The following is a 17215-nucleotide window of genomic DNA, read 5'->3' on the forward strand; positions in this document are numbered from 1 at the left end:
GGGTTCAGTCCAACATGCCAAGCCCTTGCTGGGGTCTCAGAGGTGACTGAAACACTGTCCCTACCCTAGAGGATCTTGGTTTAGGCAATCATGGGTGTCTCCACTTTCCAAGCTTTGGTGAATGAAACTGGGACTCATTTTCACAGCATATTTCATTCATTTACTCGTTCAATTTCAGCAAATATTCTTGAAGCAACTACTATGTGCTAATTATTGCACTGAGTACATTAAGGGCTATTCTCTTTGAGGAGAAGATGATGAAGTAGAAAGATGAATCTGGAGTAAGGCATCATGAGTCTCTGTCTCTTCCTAGCTGTGTGACACTGACTCATTTTACCTAACCTCTCTGAGGTTCCGTCTTTTTTAAACACAGGTCACACCTGCTATGAGGATCAACTTGGTAATATATGTGAAACATTTGCAACTAGTAGATGCTCAGCGTAGGTTACTTCCTTCCAACCTCCTTTCCCATCATCCCTCCCACCAGTACCAACAATAATAGCCACCACGATTCAACATGAATAGTGTATCAGGCAGAAGGGGGTTTGCATATATTATCGGCTAAATCTCGAATTATCAGCCATGAGGCAGGTAGCCTTGTCACTTAACTGCTTGATATCGAATTTCAAAACCAGAGGGAGCTCATCACCTCCAACAAACCACTCGTGGGACAATTTGTCTCTTGTTGCCAGACCCCTCTCTCCCCCGTCCCCGGCATGCTCTCCTATGCTGGGAGGCTGCTCATGCCAACGTCATTTTATATGCTGAAGCAGTTTACAAAAAAAAAAAAAAAAAAAATTTGGGCTGAAACGGTACCTTCTGCAAGTGTATTTCAGAATGCGTAAGCAATTCTGCTTTAAAGGCAAAGCGTGGTGACTACGATTTGGGGGAGGGAAACACGTGTTGCCTAGACAGCCTTTGGGGCAGGGACAAGCGTCAGATTTCCCAGGGCTGGAGGTTTCATTTCAGACTCCTGAGTATCCTTACTGACATCTAAAGGGAGACTCAGATGCAGCCTCAGCTTGCTTTTTTCTACTTCTGAGGCAGGGAACAGGGTTTCAGGTGGAACACTACTGTCTGGCTTCGCCACTTTTTCCTTTCTTTTTCTGTATTTGGCTTCACCATTTTTACATGCAATCTTGGGCAAATGACTGACACTGCCTGTTTCTTCATCTGTAAACTGAGGATAATGTCAACAGGGCCACTTAGAGGACTCAGTGTAAAGGGATTCCTTATGTGAAGTGCTGGGCACACAAAGGCACAGGAGAAATACACTCTCCTCCCTCGTGTTGAGTGCAAGACGGGGGGGGGGGGTGTTTTCTGGGCAGGCCTCACTTTGTGCACTGTTGGTGGATATCTCCTTTGGAAAGGGTTTTCCTACCATGAATCCTCCTGAAATGGCCATCATCCTCCAAGCTCTTCCTGCTGAAGCTTCTTCCATGCATCTTGCCAAGAGGGGCTTCTCCAGGTATAAACACAAGCAAGCACTTGGGTCCTCCCTGAGAAACCACCCTCTTTGGAGGTGTGATCTGAAATCACACTCAACTTTGGGATTGCTACTCTGAGGATGAAATCAGGGTAAATGCAGCTATTCTAGAAACATTCTCTGAGGGCCCTGGGTAAATGAGTATCTGACGAGTTTTGGGAACACCCACATTCTGTTAGGGTGATGTGGGTGTTGTCTCCAGAAAGCATGTGTGGAATGTAATTGTAACTAGCCAAGTGGAAGCCTGCTCGATTGCATCATATTCTTATTTCGACGGCTTCTAAACTTGGCTGTCAGGGAATCCATCAAAAACATAGTGCTGGGCCCCATCCCCAGGCTCTGATTCATGGTCGGAGCCTGAAGAGAATTTTTAGGTGCCTCCAGCCTAGCCAAGGAAAAGTGTCCTGTACTATGACCCTCAAAGGTTTAGTTTCAAAAACATCTTACAAAGAAGGCTGAGTTACTGCTTGTCAATGTCAACCGTTAGAATCATTCCACTGACCATTTGCTTTTATGCTCAAGTAAGTAATTCCTAACTATCATTTGACTTCACATGAAGATTTATCTAGGACTCAGTGTGCTAAATGCTAAGTGAGAATATCTGGCCTACTTTAAAGCTGCAATTCTTAAAATAATAAACTTGTATTCTGGTTTATCCATCACTCTCCTCTGAGCCCAGGTGAGACAGAGCAAGTCTAGGTGAATGACACATAGTATTTTCTGAACCCACAGGCAATGAAATTTAGTAGACACGCTAAGGTGCTTGTGGCAGTGAGTGCTCACCAAGAATATATGCGCCTTACATCTCCCAGCCCCCAGCAGGTGGGGTGGGGCCATGTCAGAGGTTTCTCCCATTAGAACGTGAGATTTCACATATTGCAACCAGATAAAGGTAGGTAAGAGTGAACATGAGTCCCCATGTTCTTTCCCCTGACTGCATAGCTAGAAGCAAGGAACTCAAAGATGGCAGGGTTTTAAACAGAAACAGCTGGCTTTGCTAGTCACCTAGGGTCCTGACCTGCAGTGGATTGTGACTTAAGAGCAAGCTAAGCCTTTCCCGTGTTCAGCAACTGAGAATCCCTGGGAGTCCTGCCCCGGCTGTTAACAATAATCGCCTCTACAGCCTCCTCTCCCACGAGGTATGGTAGCAGTAGCTTAGGTGGTTCTCTTGAGTACACTTCTAGCTTTATATTTTGTTTTTCTAAAGAAAGAGACACTACCCAAAGTCCAAGTCCCACTGTGGTGGAGGCAGTTTTCTTTGGTATACAAATGACTACCCACAAGTGGGCTTGCTCTTCTTCACTGACAAAATCAGGGAAAAAAGACAATTTCTGGAGGAACCAATAAGTCTGCTCTTGGGTCTTTCTTTGGTCTAGCTTGCTCAGATTTTCAGCATGGGGCCCAGCACATAGTAGGTGCTCAGTAAAGACTGGCCATCATGGTGATGAAGACACATCCAACCGTCTTGGCAGGGGTTGAAGAGGCAGTTTCCTTTTGCACAAATTCATAGGTCATCAGGCATTTATAAACAAAAAGTTTATTTTCATCACAAGAAGCACACAGACTATATACAGTACACAACAGAAGTAAAAAAAAGTGCATTATGCATCTTCTACTGCAAATTCACAGTACAAAAGATACTGCCTTTTAAATATATAATATATCAAAAAAAAAGAGAGAGAAAAACCAATGTAATAAAAAAATAATTGATATCATTATGCAACACACTGGAACCCACTGGCAGCTTCTGAAAACCAAAGGGCAACCCATCTGGTGGAGCTCCTGATTTGGGGGTGGGGGTCAGTACCTGTATTTTGTCACAAAGAGGTCACGATACCAACAGAGAGGAAAATAGGATGGTCTAGGTGGTAATAAAAATCTCTATTAAAAAAAAGTATAACTGTGTGATGGCAGGAATGGTGAGGGGCTGGGCTGCGGTCCAGAGAACACCTGGACTACACCGCCCCCGGCTGGCTAGCACACCGAATTCTAATTTTTTCCTCACTACTACGGGATGCAGCATGAGCCAGTGCCTGCCTCATCTGTAGGAACTACCAGTGCGTTTCCAGCAATGCTCCTTAGACAGTTGTGGGCACACGTGTAAGACTGCACAGCAGATGAGCACAGTACGGGGCAGGCCAAGCTCCAGCCCTAACACCAACCACAGACAAGGCAAAGTATCCAATCACAGAAGGTGAGAGCTTAACAGTTTCCCATAAATACATAGTATTTGTAAACTATTATTAAGGCACTCAATTGTAAAACAATAATTACAGTGTTGGAAAAGAGGGAGGAAGTAGCCACCTTCTCATGAAGTATGGCCAACAGAAAGAACAGCAGAGGACCGGCGGTCTGGTTATAAAGACTCCTGTTTAAGAGACCGACTGAAGCCACAGCTGTGGCACCTAACCCGAGACCAAAACAAGGCAGTCATGTCCAGATCTACCGGGAGTAACACTACGCAGTGTCACTCCAGATTGTTCCAGGTGGTCCGCTTCACAGCTCGGGTGACAGCATGTGTGTAAATGTGAGAAGTGATGCACATGATTTGATTCAAGTTATATATATATATATATTCAAATATACATACACACACATACATACACATGCGGCATGAACTCATACACACAGGTATTCCGTTGCAGAGCAGACAATTAAAAAACCAAGTAGCCAACCATGGAGGTCAATCAACTACCTTGGATTGGCATGAAGAAATGACAAGAACCTGTAGGGTGAGAGAGAACACAGCAAGTGACCCTACGCCATGCTGACCAGATGTCACAAATGTCCCGGCCCACCCAGGTTTCCTGCTGGAGGTGGAGCATTGTCTTCACTGCATCGTTGTGTGTCTGGGGAAGCCCTGCTAGGTGGCAAGCCAGAGTAGAGCTGGGCGAAATGTATTCTGGCACCAAGCATTTCCAGCCAATAGAGAGCAAAGTCTCTCTTTGGACACCTTGGGCGAAGTTACTTATAAGAGTTTGACTAAATGATACCACATTTGTTCCTAATGGGGAGAAATGGCTCCAGGGGACCAGGGGGAGTCATTGGCCTTCTGGGATCAGGCCTGTGCGGTGAGAAGAGTGCTGAAGTACAGGGTTGTCCTGAAGCTGTTAATTCTATTGCAAACTCGGCTCCATCCTGTGACATTCTCTGGGCTTACTCATGAGGGAAAAGGCTTTAGAATGGACTGGAATGCTTTTATGCTGGGAGGGCGGGGTGGAACTGAAGGGGGCTGAACTGTGCAGCCATCTGTGAGCACCTGGTGAGTGATCTGCATACCAGATGGACAGGGTACTACTACCTGGCAGAGACTGTTCACCACCTCCACCCCCAGGAGGTTGGTTTAGGTCCCCACATTGAGACAAAGGAGGCAAGGAATACCAAGGAAAAGAACTTTGTTCTTATGAAGCTCATGCAATGACAGACATTGCTCCAAGACAAAGAAATGCAAATTGGCATTTTCAAAGCAAGGTCAGGGGGCAGCATAATTTCTCCTCTCTGGGGCCAGTTTCTCCTTTACACTTAACAAAACTTGACAAGACGACCTCCCTATATCAATGCACCATGAAGATCTACGTCAGGCTAACTTACGGCACGCTGTATGAAAGTGAGGGAAAGGCGAGGTGGATGATGAAATGCAGCCGAATACAGGAAATCAAGCTGATTTACAAAATTTTTGTTCTCTCCTAATTCGACCAAGGCATTCCATGAAAATGGGAGTCACCAAAATCAGTGATTTTTATGGCATACATCCCTGCCTCTCACTTATGCCACTCATTTTCGGAATCTTCCTCATCAGCTATGATTACAGGCATAGCATCAATCAGGATATGGCATATCTTATTGGGCAAAATTTCTTTTCGGAGACTGGTATGAATCTGTTTTTGCCAAGATGCTCCCAAGTCTGACAAATGCTCGTCTTGTTAGTATATTTCAAATAGCAACTTGCCATATGTTAACGTGCATCTGACCTGGGTCTGGGAGAGATATCTTCAACCTTTCCTTCAGGCCAGAGAATTATCCATCAGATCAAGAATGCTTCATTTTGCTCTGATAGGGCCCTACACCCTGGTCTGTTTCGCTGTAAACATTCGAGCTGTGCTTCTGAGAACAAATGGATTATTTTTGACAAAGCCAAAATCTTACTCATATTTGTAGTCCTCCTCCCACCCTTTAACTGGATTAGCAAAATTATGGCTTTCAAAATTAAAGTTTTCAAAAATATATCACTCTAATACATGGGCATGGTTTTAAAAAAAACATAAGCCTGTCATCACCAAATCTAAAGGATTATTTTGACACAAAAATTGATCTACCACATGAAATTTAATTTGGCAAAACATATTGAACTTGATTTTTTTTTTTTTGAGAATATACTTTTGTTGGCTGAGAGAGAGGAAGAAAAACCTAATAGGGCTTTCAGGAATAAGTGGATAATCACCCATTAAGGTAATTTCAATGGACAGTGGTGGGAAAATAAATTTGTATAAAGTAAAATAATGTATACTTAAAAAATAATAATAAAGTGAGAAAAAGTTCCCAGCGAGAGGGATTTTGCAAAAACTACCTACCAGTTGAAATATGGACTGGCCTTGTTCCTGAAGACCCTGGGTGCTCTCTAGAATGGCTGCTCTTGGAGCCCCAGTTCTGACCAATATAAGATGGTGACTCATTCGCCCACTTTTAGAATTCGGCTGCTCCTTGAAGGCTAGCTCCAGCTGTGGGAAAGCTTCAGGCGGCAGCCCTCCACTAACACAGCCACCCCACCCTGCCACCGTGGGGGTGGGCTGACAAGGTCTGGGCTGGGAGGATTTGGCCTGAGGTGTTGAAGAAGAAGGGAGGCCTTCACATTTTCCCCCTTTGTTCCCAGAGGGCCCTGGGCAGCTCTGTGTTGTCAAATAAAACCAGAGGTCAGCACTTTTTTACACAGTGCCTGATAGCAAATTTCTCAGGCTTTGCAGGCTACCGATCTTTGTTGCCTATTATTTTTTTATAACCCCTGAAAAATGTAAAACCATTCTTAGCTCATAGGGCCACACACCAGAGTCTGCTGACCCCTGAATTAAACCTTTCTAATCAAGCTGCTTCTCTCTTGCTGACTGACACCAGATGACCCTCCACTTAAGCCCACAGCCCGCGGGAGCATGACACACTACGCTCACCTGATCGTAAAGGGGCTCCTAATGGAGCCCAGGCTGGAACTGCAGACCCCTCCTGTACCCTGTCCTCACCGCAAGTTAGAGCCGAAGAAAAACAGGCAGAATTCTCCCTACAGGAAGGGGCGACTGTAAACATCCATGAAGCTTTTCAACGGCCACATTTCTCTCAGCTGGAATCTCCTTTCCTCCCCCAATATAAGTAGATATGACCAAATGATCCTGCATGCTGGGGGTCCTGGCAGGATGATTTGCTTCTCAGAACCCTCAGACACTAGAGTGCTTTCAAAACCTCAGCACATCTACTGGGCTCAACAGCACAGGAGACTCAACATGCTTGCGGGGGTCCTTCTCCCCAGGCTGGGGGCCATTTAAACTCCACCATTAGCAACTGAGGACATCACACACATTTACCCTCGCCAAACCCCAGTGCTGGCCAGACACACCCCACGCAGCTGTTAATACCACACCAGCACAGAGAAGTCAACCACACGGACGATCTCCATGCACCAGAGCTGGTCCAACGACAGCGTCAACTCTTTCGTGTAAATTTACGCAGCAGTGCTTGGTGCAGAAGAGTTAGAAATCTTAACACTTTTTGGGGGTCACAACCAAAAAAAAAAAATTCTTTCTGGAAAATGTTTTTCTGACACAGCATTACTCCCTGTAACAAGCCTCAGTCATTACTAAATTTTAAAAATAAAAAGCACAGCAAGAACAGAGGTAGGACTTATACTGCCATCCAAGAGTTTTCCCACAAGGGCCTGAATGAGCTAGGAACATGTGCTACGGTGAAGATGCCATAACCGCAACTTTTGCATGTTGCAAATGGAATATTTTTGATGTGTGTGATATCTGTATATCCCTTTCTTAAGACACAATTCTTCTTGAAAACACATGACTTGGGCTCTGAGTCTGCTGGCCGACAGCTTCCGGTTCTCCCAGCCACACAACTGACACTCCCCTTTCTTTTTGGGCTGCATGTTTGCTTCTCATCTCTATGGTGAGAGGGGGGAAAGTTCAGAGGATGCTAGTTGTTTAAGAACAATCGAGACATGAGGGGCTGAAACTTGGGGAGAATCACATGATTGGCTAAAGATGGGTCAGCTTTTGGACATCCATGAGGGGCTTTTCAAGTTTTCTGGGGCAGATTTCCCTGACGGTTTAGAGGTGGTGGTTGGGTTCCTTGGGGTTGCCTGGGGCTCATGTAAGAAGGAAGTCTCACTCAACTTGGCATCCTGGGAGTCAGCAGTGGTGGATGCGTCAGCCTCACTGGTCAGGTCTTCTGTTGAGAAGTTGAGACTTCCAAGCTTGGCAAGAGAGTGTGAGCGCTTGAGTGGGGACGAGACGGTAAGGCCCGCCAGCCGGAGCCGAGTCTCAATCTCCTGCGTCCGCTGTTTCACCAGCCCCGGCTTTCCGCGGACACTGTGGATGCTGTCACTGCTAGAGCTCCGGGTCAGGTTGGAACTCATGGAAGATGAGGTGGGGGTGTAGCAGATGGTCTTCAGAAAGTCTTTCGAAAAATGACTGGTGTGATCCAGGCGGCAGAGGAAGGGAGGAGGGCTTTTCAGCGAGGCGCCTTCTGATGTAGGAGGGGTGGCCTCTGGCTTCTCATCACTCCCTGCTTGGTCTGGCAGAGCCAGGGTCCCTGGCAGAGGGGCAGGAGCCAGGTCCTGGTTCTCCTCAGGTATACTGGCCTCCAGCCTGCTGGTGGCACCGTCCCTGAGGGGAGACACGGGGTCAGTGGGCATACCCTTCAACCTCTCTAGTTCTTTGGTGTGCTTGCGGACCAAGCCAGCCTTCTGCAACTGAATGATGGATTCCTGGTGCTGCATCAGGTAGCTGTGCGTTGTCGGTTTCTCAGCTTCTTTACTGAACAGAAGCCGCAGGTCCTTGGCCGGCTTCATGTCTTTCTTGGGTTGTGAGTCTTCTTTCACTACTTCCATGCTGGGAGGATTTTTATCACAGTGAGAATTCTTCAAAAGGAGGGACTTTGGCAGGACTTTTTGGGTTTCTCTGGAAGGTTCCAAAAGGCCAGCTGGTAGTTCCAGGGCAGCCCCGGCCCCAGAGCCATCAGTGTCCAGCCTCCTTGGGCCTGCTGGTAGTAGAAATGGGGGAGTTTCAGTCAGGCCGGAGGCCAGCTTCTCCAAAGTTCGTGACCTGCCCAATGTGTGGGTTGTGGGGGAAGACGTGAGGTGGGGCAGGAAGGTTGGCTGGGTGCAGATGGCGGGAGCACCCGGGTTCTCAAGTCGCTCCCTGAAGGCCTCGGGAGCCTCACTGGCTGTAGGATACATGCAGTCGGCACAGGATTTGTAGGAAGGCTTCACTTTGTTGAGGATCCCAAATATAGCATCGTGCTGGAAGGGGACAAGAACACAGTGACAGCAATATGAGGCAAAGACCACCAAGGACCAGGACGGCATGGGGGGAAGGGTTGGGGGACGGGCCCTGGAGGGGCGGCACTCTCACTTCAGCGAGTGCAGGAACAAAGACCTCAGAACCCACTTGACCACAACTGATGTAGGTTAGAGATGCTGAACCAAACTTTCCAGAGTGCCCACAATCCTGGGCAAACCTTCAGCCACACTGTCAGCAGGGCCTCAGGGCCTCCCTTCTCACACCCACCTCTGCCACCTGCACCAAATGATCCTTTTCTGAGCCTTGGTCTCATCTGAACATTCCAACCTCATGGCATTGTGATAATTACATGGAATAACATTTTGGGCACAGTAGGTACCTCTCCCTTTCTTCCCCTTTCGGAAAGAATCTGCATTTGAGGAGTCTACAGCCTGACAATGAAACTTTTCCCTTTTAGCACGAATACAGCAATGGCTCCAAAGAACCATCACCCAGCTGTGCTCTTCTCAGAGAGGTAGTAAGTGGCACAAACAGTTTTAGAAGGACTCTAATACGGACCCAGACACAGGTGCTCACAGCCCCGAGGAAGGAGCCAGGCTGAGGTGGGTTTTAAATACCAATGGAAAACACATTGGCACTGTTTTCCAAAGAAAATCACCTGCCTCTGTCATCAGGGCGGCTAAGTGAACGTGACATGTGCCTCTACGTCCCTGTTTGCCTCCCTCCTGTGCCCATTGAAGGCATCAGGGCTGCTCCTCAAGGCTGAGACTGAGTTGAAAGCAGCAAATGTAGAGGTAGCGAAAGCCAACACTCTCCCCTTGAGAGCTATTTAGCTGTGAGATTCCTAAGCTTCTCTAAAATGAAGCCCTCCTGGCAAAGAGTAGATGTAGGCTTCTCCTGCCAAGTGAGGCTTGTTCCCCCACCACTCTTACTGTCAGACATTAATACCATACTGTGTGGCAGACCGAGGTCCCTCAAGGTAAGAAGTCACAGGCAGGTCCAATACTGGAGGAGTCAAACAGAAACTCAGGCAAGATTCCTGGAGGCTGCAGGGGAGTGTGTGGTGGGGGAGTTGGGAGGCCAGGTCTCCCACAGAATCCTATCTTAGCTGGCTCCAGGCTGACCAGTAAAACCTGGTCACCCTCACAGTAAGGCCTGAACTCTCGACCCAGGAATTTTTCTGAAGCTCTAACCAAAGTGTCTCCCTGTTTATCTCTTCTAAAACCTTTAGAACCTAACATTCTAAAATGTGGTAAAATCTACTATGGTGGGAGATTTGAGAGCACCTTTCAGAGCCCATGGGTCCCCAGGGTGGGAGAGAACCTATTCCTCCAGCTCACATTCAAGGAGCACCTCTCCTGTGCCAGAAGTTGCATTAGGTGTAGGGGCTGCAAACAAGACACAGACCCTGCCCTCAGAGGGCCTACTGTCCATTGGTGGAATGGACCAGAAACCAGGTGAAAAGTGCTAGCACAAAGTCTTTCTGAGAGAAAGGGCTTCCCAGAGGAAATGATACCTCAGCAGCAGGGCTCTGCCTCCAAAATGCCTCCCAAGCTGTGCATGTCTGTCCTTGCCCTGTCCTCTGAGCCACCATCATCTCAGGTTCCTGCTTCCACTCTCACCCCACCGGCCTCCCTGTGGACTGCACCAGAGGAACTTTATCACTTTCCTGCTTAAAGCCCTCCCATGGCTTCCCAGTGCCCCTGAAACAATTCGCAGAGACCTGCCCTTGCACCTGGAGGCTTTGCAGGCCCTGGCCACCTGTTTAACTGCACCTCAGACCACTGCTCCTCAAGCACACCAAGGGCTCTGCCCTCAGGGAACACCTTGGGACCTGCTGCTCCTTGGGCCCAAAGACTGTGCTCCTGGCTCTTTGCATGGCCAGCTCCTTGTCGTCCCCTCCCCTCCCAAGTTATTCTCCACCATGCCACAGTTTATCTGTGTCATCACACCGAGTACCACCTGCATTTGTTTTGTTGCATCCTTACGGGTTTGTCATCCATCTCTCCCATGAGACTATGTGTGCTCAGTTGTCTTACAGCTGTATCCTTCACCATCCAGGCACCATAAGTAATAAACATGAGTTGAACAAACGAGTGAATATCTCTAGGTCCTATTCCCTAGATAACATCACCCATTTAATCCAATTCTGGCCAGGAAAGGAGGGTTATGTCCAAGCTTCTCTTGTGCTCACCATTTTACGACTCACGGCTATGCCATTTAGGACAAACCATGGCACCGCTATCCTCGGCCAAGAGGTTATGTGTCATCTACCTTTACAGGCATTTGATCTTTGAGGGAAAGGTAGACAGTGGAGGGAATTCATGAGTAATTAATACTTGGTTTGCAATATGTTTTATGATTTGGAGATTAGTATCTAACATCCCAGTTTTGTTTGCATTATAACATGATGACAGATCCTCTATAGATTGGAATGTGTCTGTCAGCTTTCCAATTTACTTGAGAATCAAAGCTGCCTTGGGAGATGGGGTGAGCCTAGGGGAAATGGAGCGCCTCACCGTGCCCATGGTGAGCCAGCACAGAGCAAGGGAGGAACACAAGCCCTGGCAGCATGGCGCACCCCTCCAGGAGACCAGCCTCCATTCCTGGGCCACTTGGAGGAGGAAAAAGGCTGGAGAAATTTATGGTTTTCTAAGTACATGCCAGGTTGAGGCTAAAACCTTACTGCACACAACCCACTGAACATGACACCTAAAGGGGACTGATGGGAGTTAAGTGTTAAGGAGTTAAGTGTTAATCTGAGTTCAAATCCAGTTATGGGATGATGGTGAGGAATTACTATATCAATTGCTTAAAGGGTGGCAATGAATGGTACTGTGGCTGTTCTATGCTGAAGCATTTGTGAATAAATAATATATGTGGGAGAATGAGTGGGGTGTGATGAACTAAGAATAGCTGCATATTGAGAAATGTTGAAGCTGGGTGATAAGGTATGTTTTACATTTTACCTAAGAAAATAGAAAGAGTTGGAAGCCCAGCCCAAGATATGAATGAGGCATGTGGGGTGAAAGGGGAACACGGGAGTTGGTGTTGTCCCCCATAGATCCCCAATCCCCTATTGTCCGCATTCCCAATCACCCTGCAGAATCACTGAAATAAACGCACGGGTCATAAGGGGTAAGAACTGCCAAGCTGGCAGAGTAGCAAAGGTGGCTGTGAGGGGGCTGCTCTGCAGGGAGTGAGTGATATGGTCCGCTGCCCCACATGCTGGTCGAACCCCTACCTCAAAGTCATCGGGACAGCTCCTCTTGCTGTTGTTATTATTTAGGTTTTCCCGGTTGAGCAGGTTTCTATCAAGTTGGGTTGGGGACCTCCCCCACTTCCCAGCTCCTGGAGCCTCCTCCCTTTGCATCTCCTCCACCTGTGGCAAGGGGCCACTCCGGGTTTTCGGGCTCCCAAACTCAGGTTTCTTTCTCACTTCCTTCTCACAGAGGCCAGGGCCTTCCTGAGGCTGTCTGACTGGCTTGTGCGCCTCTGCTGGCTGAGCTGCTTCCTCCAGCAGCGCATCCTTCTCCAGATCCTCCAGCTGGGCCAAACTGCCAGTTTCTTCCCTGGGGGAATGCAGGAGGGGGTCTGAGAGCCGTCGGAAACAGCAGGGGAGAGCGGGTTCTCCTAGGGCCCTGCTGCCTGGGATCCCAGGCTGGGCAGCATCATCCAAGCAAGGAGGCTGGGCCTCCAGGGTACCATCCAGGGTCTCTGGCAGGAATTCCCCAGGCTCCGCAGGGTCATCCACTGGCGGCTGGAGGCAGCTCTTGGTCTGCTGGCGCCACAGCTTGTTGTGCCTTTGTTTGCTGGGGGAGGAAGGCAGAGGAAGTCAGCAGAGGGGTGGGGGTGAGCCAGCAAAGGACAGCACCAGGCTCAGGTGCTGTCCTTTGCTGGATGTAGGGGGTGCACTTAGGTAAAGCTTCTCTCTGTTCATCTGTCCCCAAGAAACGCAAGGATGAGAGAAACAGCACTAGGACCCTAAATCAGTGCGGCTTGCATGAGAAGCCTTAAATGACTTTCTGTCATATGACAAAAATGTGGCAGACATGTGAAGGAGTTTAGACCGGAAATGTTATCACGATCCCAGTGTACCTTTTCATGTGGTGAACACAGGGATGCCACTTAATGTTCCATCTCTCGGTTTCTCCATCTTTCAAATAAGAATGATAATCCTCACCTACCTATACAGCAGGGAAATAATGGGGCTCAAAGCAGAAAGTATGTAAAGATTTATACAAATATATGTATTTATATTTATATGTATTTATGCTAACATAACTATGTAAACACAAATGTACTAGAATAAAGTTGGGACGATAACGGAAAATTGGAAATATTTGTTTAGGTCAGAGAAGTTATATATCAGTTTTTAAAATATGTCTTCTAATACTATGGTGTTATTTTTACATTTTTAAAACATAAAGGTAAAAAAAGAGAAAGGCTTATAGCGAAATAAGGTAAGAAAGAGGTCACCTCCACGAATGACCCTTAGATAGAGCAATACCAACAGCATGGGGTTGTTCAGATTAAGATGAGAAAGAAGTAAATATAAACTAAGGATTTGCTGTTGTTCAATGCAAGAGAGCGTCACAATCATTCATGACCGCTCTGTGTGCACATTCCAGGCAAGGCCAAGGGACCCTCAGAGAAGGCTGCAACTCAAGGCCAGTGCTGTGCTGCCGTGAACCTGACCTGGTCAGGCTGCAAAGGGCGTTGATGGGAGAGCATGAATGGGGGCTAAGAGAGAGGAGAGCAGGACGCACACGCTCCCCGCACCTCCACCACTCCTCGGCCCTGCCTGGGGATCTGTCCAGCCACTCTCACTCTGGGTGATAGTGGAGATGTCTGGAGCAGCTCTGGACCCTGTTCAGCCCTGCCAGGGCGCTCCAGCTTCCCCAAACGTGGTCAGGAGGCCAACACTTAGCCTGCAGCTCCCTCACAATATCAGTCAGAAACAACCCAGGGAGGCCTCCTGCAGGCTGAATTAAAAGAGAAACAGGGAAAAAGTGAACCCCTGAGTCCAGGAGGGATCCTCCTGGGGCGACTGTGGGGGCAGGAGAACCTCGAGGCTTCTCCGCCTTAAAGGCTGACAGACCCGGGCATGTGTTCCCTTCTGCTGTCCACTGTCCACTGGCTGTGGGATGTGGGATAAGACCTCCAGCATCAGTTCCTTATTCCTCCATAAATGGGGAATAACCTATAGCTTGCAGACTTTTTTCAGGTGGGAGTTAGAAATTTAAAAAGAAGCTACATCATTATTTACCATGAGCCAGGTCTATCAAAGCCTCTATGAAGGTAAACCTATATGGTACTCATTTAAATCTCACAACAACCCTATCAGGTGGGTATTAATCCTTAGCTCAGAAAGAGGAAACTGAGGCTGGGGGAGATTGACGAGCTTGCCCTAAGTTGCCCAGCTCGTCAGTGGGGGCAACCCAGTCTGCTTCTGCAGTCCTTGGAATTGTCCTGCGGCGAAGCCCGGCACAGCGCTTGGCTCAAAGCCGATGCTCAGGAGACGGGCATCCATCCACGTGCCCGTGCCACACAAGAAGCCGTGCCTTAGACTGGAAGTTAAGCACCGTTCTCTCCTGCAGCAAAATAGCTGAATGTGCCAACAAAATCACAACAGATCCCTCCTGGAAACTACTAATCAAATCTCAAACAATAGTTGTTTTTCTCAAACCGGCTTCCCAAGAGGCAGGATTTTGGCTGTGTAAGCCACTGCTCAGATACGGACAGTGGCTCCTCAAGCTCAGTCCTGCCAGTCCTCTGCAGACAGTCACTCACCTCGCGTCCAAGATGCCTTCGTACTCAGACAGCTGCCTCATAAAGCCTGCATTAGGGCGCGTTATACTGCGCTTTTGCTTCACATAGTTGTACGCCTTCTCCAGGGGCCAGCCGAATTCCTTCATCGCATAGGCTATGACTGTGGAAGCAGATCGACTGACACCCATTTTGCAATGTACCAGGCACTTGGAATGATTCCTCCTGCAGGGGCCGGGGTGGGTGGTAGGGAAGAAAGTTTTTAAAAAGCTTAAACAACTTCATTCTCTCAGGTTTTACCCAATGGACTGTTTTAAACCATGAAGTTATCTCATTGTCCAAATCGTCCTATGTCCTGATGTTTACACAGCAGATGTCCACACACTCTCAAAAGGAAATAACGTTACTGAGGAATCAGTTAGCACACAATGGGAAATCAAGATAAATCTGTCCTTGCCTGGGCAGGTTTTACAGGGAGACCTCCAAAATCGGCTGCACTTAGGGACAAAGTGGGGATCTTCCCACATCGCTGGGACAGGCTAGGAAGTATTCCTGCTGCTAAGCATTTCTCAGACTAAGAAACCCTTTTGCAGGAAGCAACTAGGCAGTGAAAGGGAGATAAGCAAAAGCTACTCAGCTGCTAGAGCAGATGGAGACAGGGAATGGGTTCCTGTAGAAAAATGGGGTCAGTGAACAGAAAGCTGCAAGGCCCTTGGGACACAGGAGGGTCAAGGAGCCAGAGCAAGGGCGGCAGCACCCTAACTCAGCAAAGACAGAAAGCAGCCAGGAGAGGATGGGGCCATCGGTTAGACAGTGCTGGCTGATTTAACTTGTGGCAAGGCCAGGCACAGTGGCTCTCTAGCTATCGCTTGCTCAGGAATGTGAGGGAACACCAGGCTGGAAAGCGCAACACCTGGGACGTTTTATTTGTACAGGAGGCAAGCCCACCAGCCTGCCTGTTTATGTTAGAAGGAGCCAGCCTGTCAGGTATGAGTAGACTCATTTCCTGAACCTCAGGCTTAAAATCCATCACCCAATCTCTCTGCCTTTTTTTGGACTGTTGGTCTGACGTCTGTACCCCAGGAATGCAAGTAAACTATTAGGCCACTCTGGTAAGGACACATTTTGTAGCTTTGACCAGGAAGGGTACAAAATAGGAGATGGGATTCCAAAGTTGTCTCTTTCTGACTTCAGTAAAACAGAGTTATTCTGTTCCATGGGACCCTAGCCTCAGAGAACAGAATAAGGGTAGAACAAAAGTTAGGTGAAATCAATGACAGGCTTAAGGCAGTAGGGACCGCTCATGGTCTGTCCCGTTCTGCTCAAACAGGAAAACTACACTAACTCAGGTGGAGAAGGCAAGCTATAGCTCCAGGCACCTGCCTGAGTAGAATTCCTTGGGGAAGCAGTACCAAGTGCACTGTAAGTGCAGGTACCACCTGGCCCACCCATCTTTCACCTTTGGCTCAGTGACTCCCCACAGGCAGAGCTTCCAATAGTGTCCACTTGGTATTAGATCCTTACCCAGAACCAGTGTTGATGACAAAACTGGAGTCAAATGTCACAATCAGTGACAGGTAGGAGAAAACAAGCTCATTTGGGCCCCCACCTGGAGGTCAGCACTTTGCCCCTTTGGTGCTGTGGGCTAAAATCAGAGAGGGCCATCAGGCGTCCAGGGCTCCCTAAGCTAGCAGACATCTGTGTCTGGGATTGTCATTAATTTCTGCCCACCCGACATCTGCAGTTTCTTCCTTAGACCAGTTTCTTTGGCTTCTCCACCCACTTACTTCGCTTTGTTTATAAAATGGTATGCTTCGTTCCAGTGGGCAAGAAGATCTGTTGTCTCTTCATCATAGACTCGGATGTTATGATATGCAAATAAGCCAGGGAAAAAATTATCTATTTCTCTAGTGACATTTAAAATGTAGTCAACACTGCAATGAGAAAAAATACAGAACAAATTTGGAGAATCAGAATGAGGCGCTACAAAAAATCTAACAAAAAACTGCCAGAGGAAAAAAAACAAATATATATTAATAAAGGATATGTATTTTTATGGTAAGACTTCTGTTTTTCCTAAATAGTAATTGTTTTTTGGTATTTTCTAAATGCCTTCTCTATGATGAGAATGTATTGCATTTATAATAGAAAACAAAAGAAAACTCAGTTCAAAGCATTGCTAAGCAATGTTAATTCTGGAAAGTAGATATATGCATTACTTAAATATATTTTTAAACCCTCTTAAAATTTCAAAATTTGTAGATATTATTAGCATATGAAGGCTTTAAAAAAAAAACTAAGTCTCCACTTTTAAATTGTTAAAAAGCAGAATATATCTGTCCATTATTTATGTCTTTGGGAACTGCCTTACATCTTTTTTGAAACAAGGCAGGCTATAAATAAATAAATAGTTAAGAGAGTCTACTAACCCTGGTTTCATAGGTCT

General features: G+C 47.3%; 1 protein-coding gene across 4 annotated transcripts in view; it reads right to left on the bottom strand.

Annotated features, from left to right (window-relative positions):
* Window positions 1-3004: 3004 nt before the first annotated feature.
* Window positions 3005-17215, bottom strand: part of SSH1 (slingshot protein phosphatase 1) — a 56812-nt gene continuing 42601 nt past the window's right edge. For all 4 annotated transcript variants that reach the window (XM_016159998.2, XM_036220388.1, XM_016159999.2 and 1 more), the window contains 4 exons: window positions 16557-16703; window positions 14794-14994; window positions 12245-12812; window positions 3005-8999 (listed from right to left, as the gene is read on the bottom strand). In XM_016159998.2, the coding sequence (XP_016015484.2) occupies window positions 7746-8999; window positions 12245-12812; window positions 14794-14994; window positions 16557-16703 (2170 nt within the window). In that variant the 3' untranslated portion in view covers window positions 3005-7745. The remainder of the gene's footprint in view (window positions 9000-12244; window positions 12813-14793; window positions 14995-16556; window positions 16704-17215) is intronic.

The sequence above is a fragment of the Rousettus aegyptiacus genome, unplaced genomic scaffold (genome assembly GCF_014176215.1).
Source record: "Rousettus aegyptiacus isolate mRouAeg1 unplaced genomic scaffold, mRouAeg1.p scaffold_m13_p_5, whole genome shotgun sequence".
NCBI lineage: Eukaryota > Metazoa > Chordata > Mammalia > Chiroptera > Pteropodidae > Rousettus > Rousettus aegyptiacus.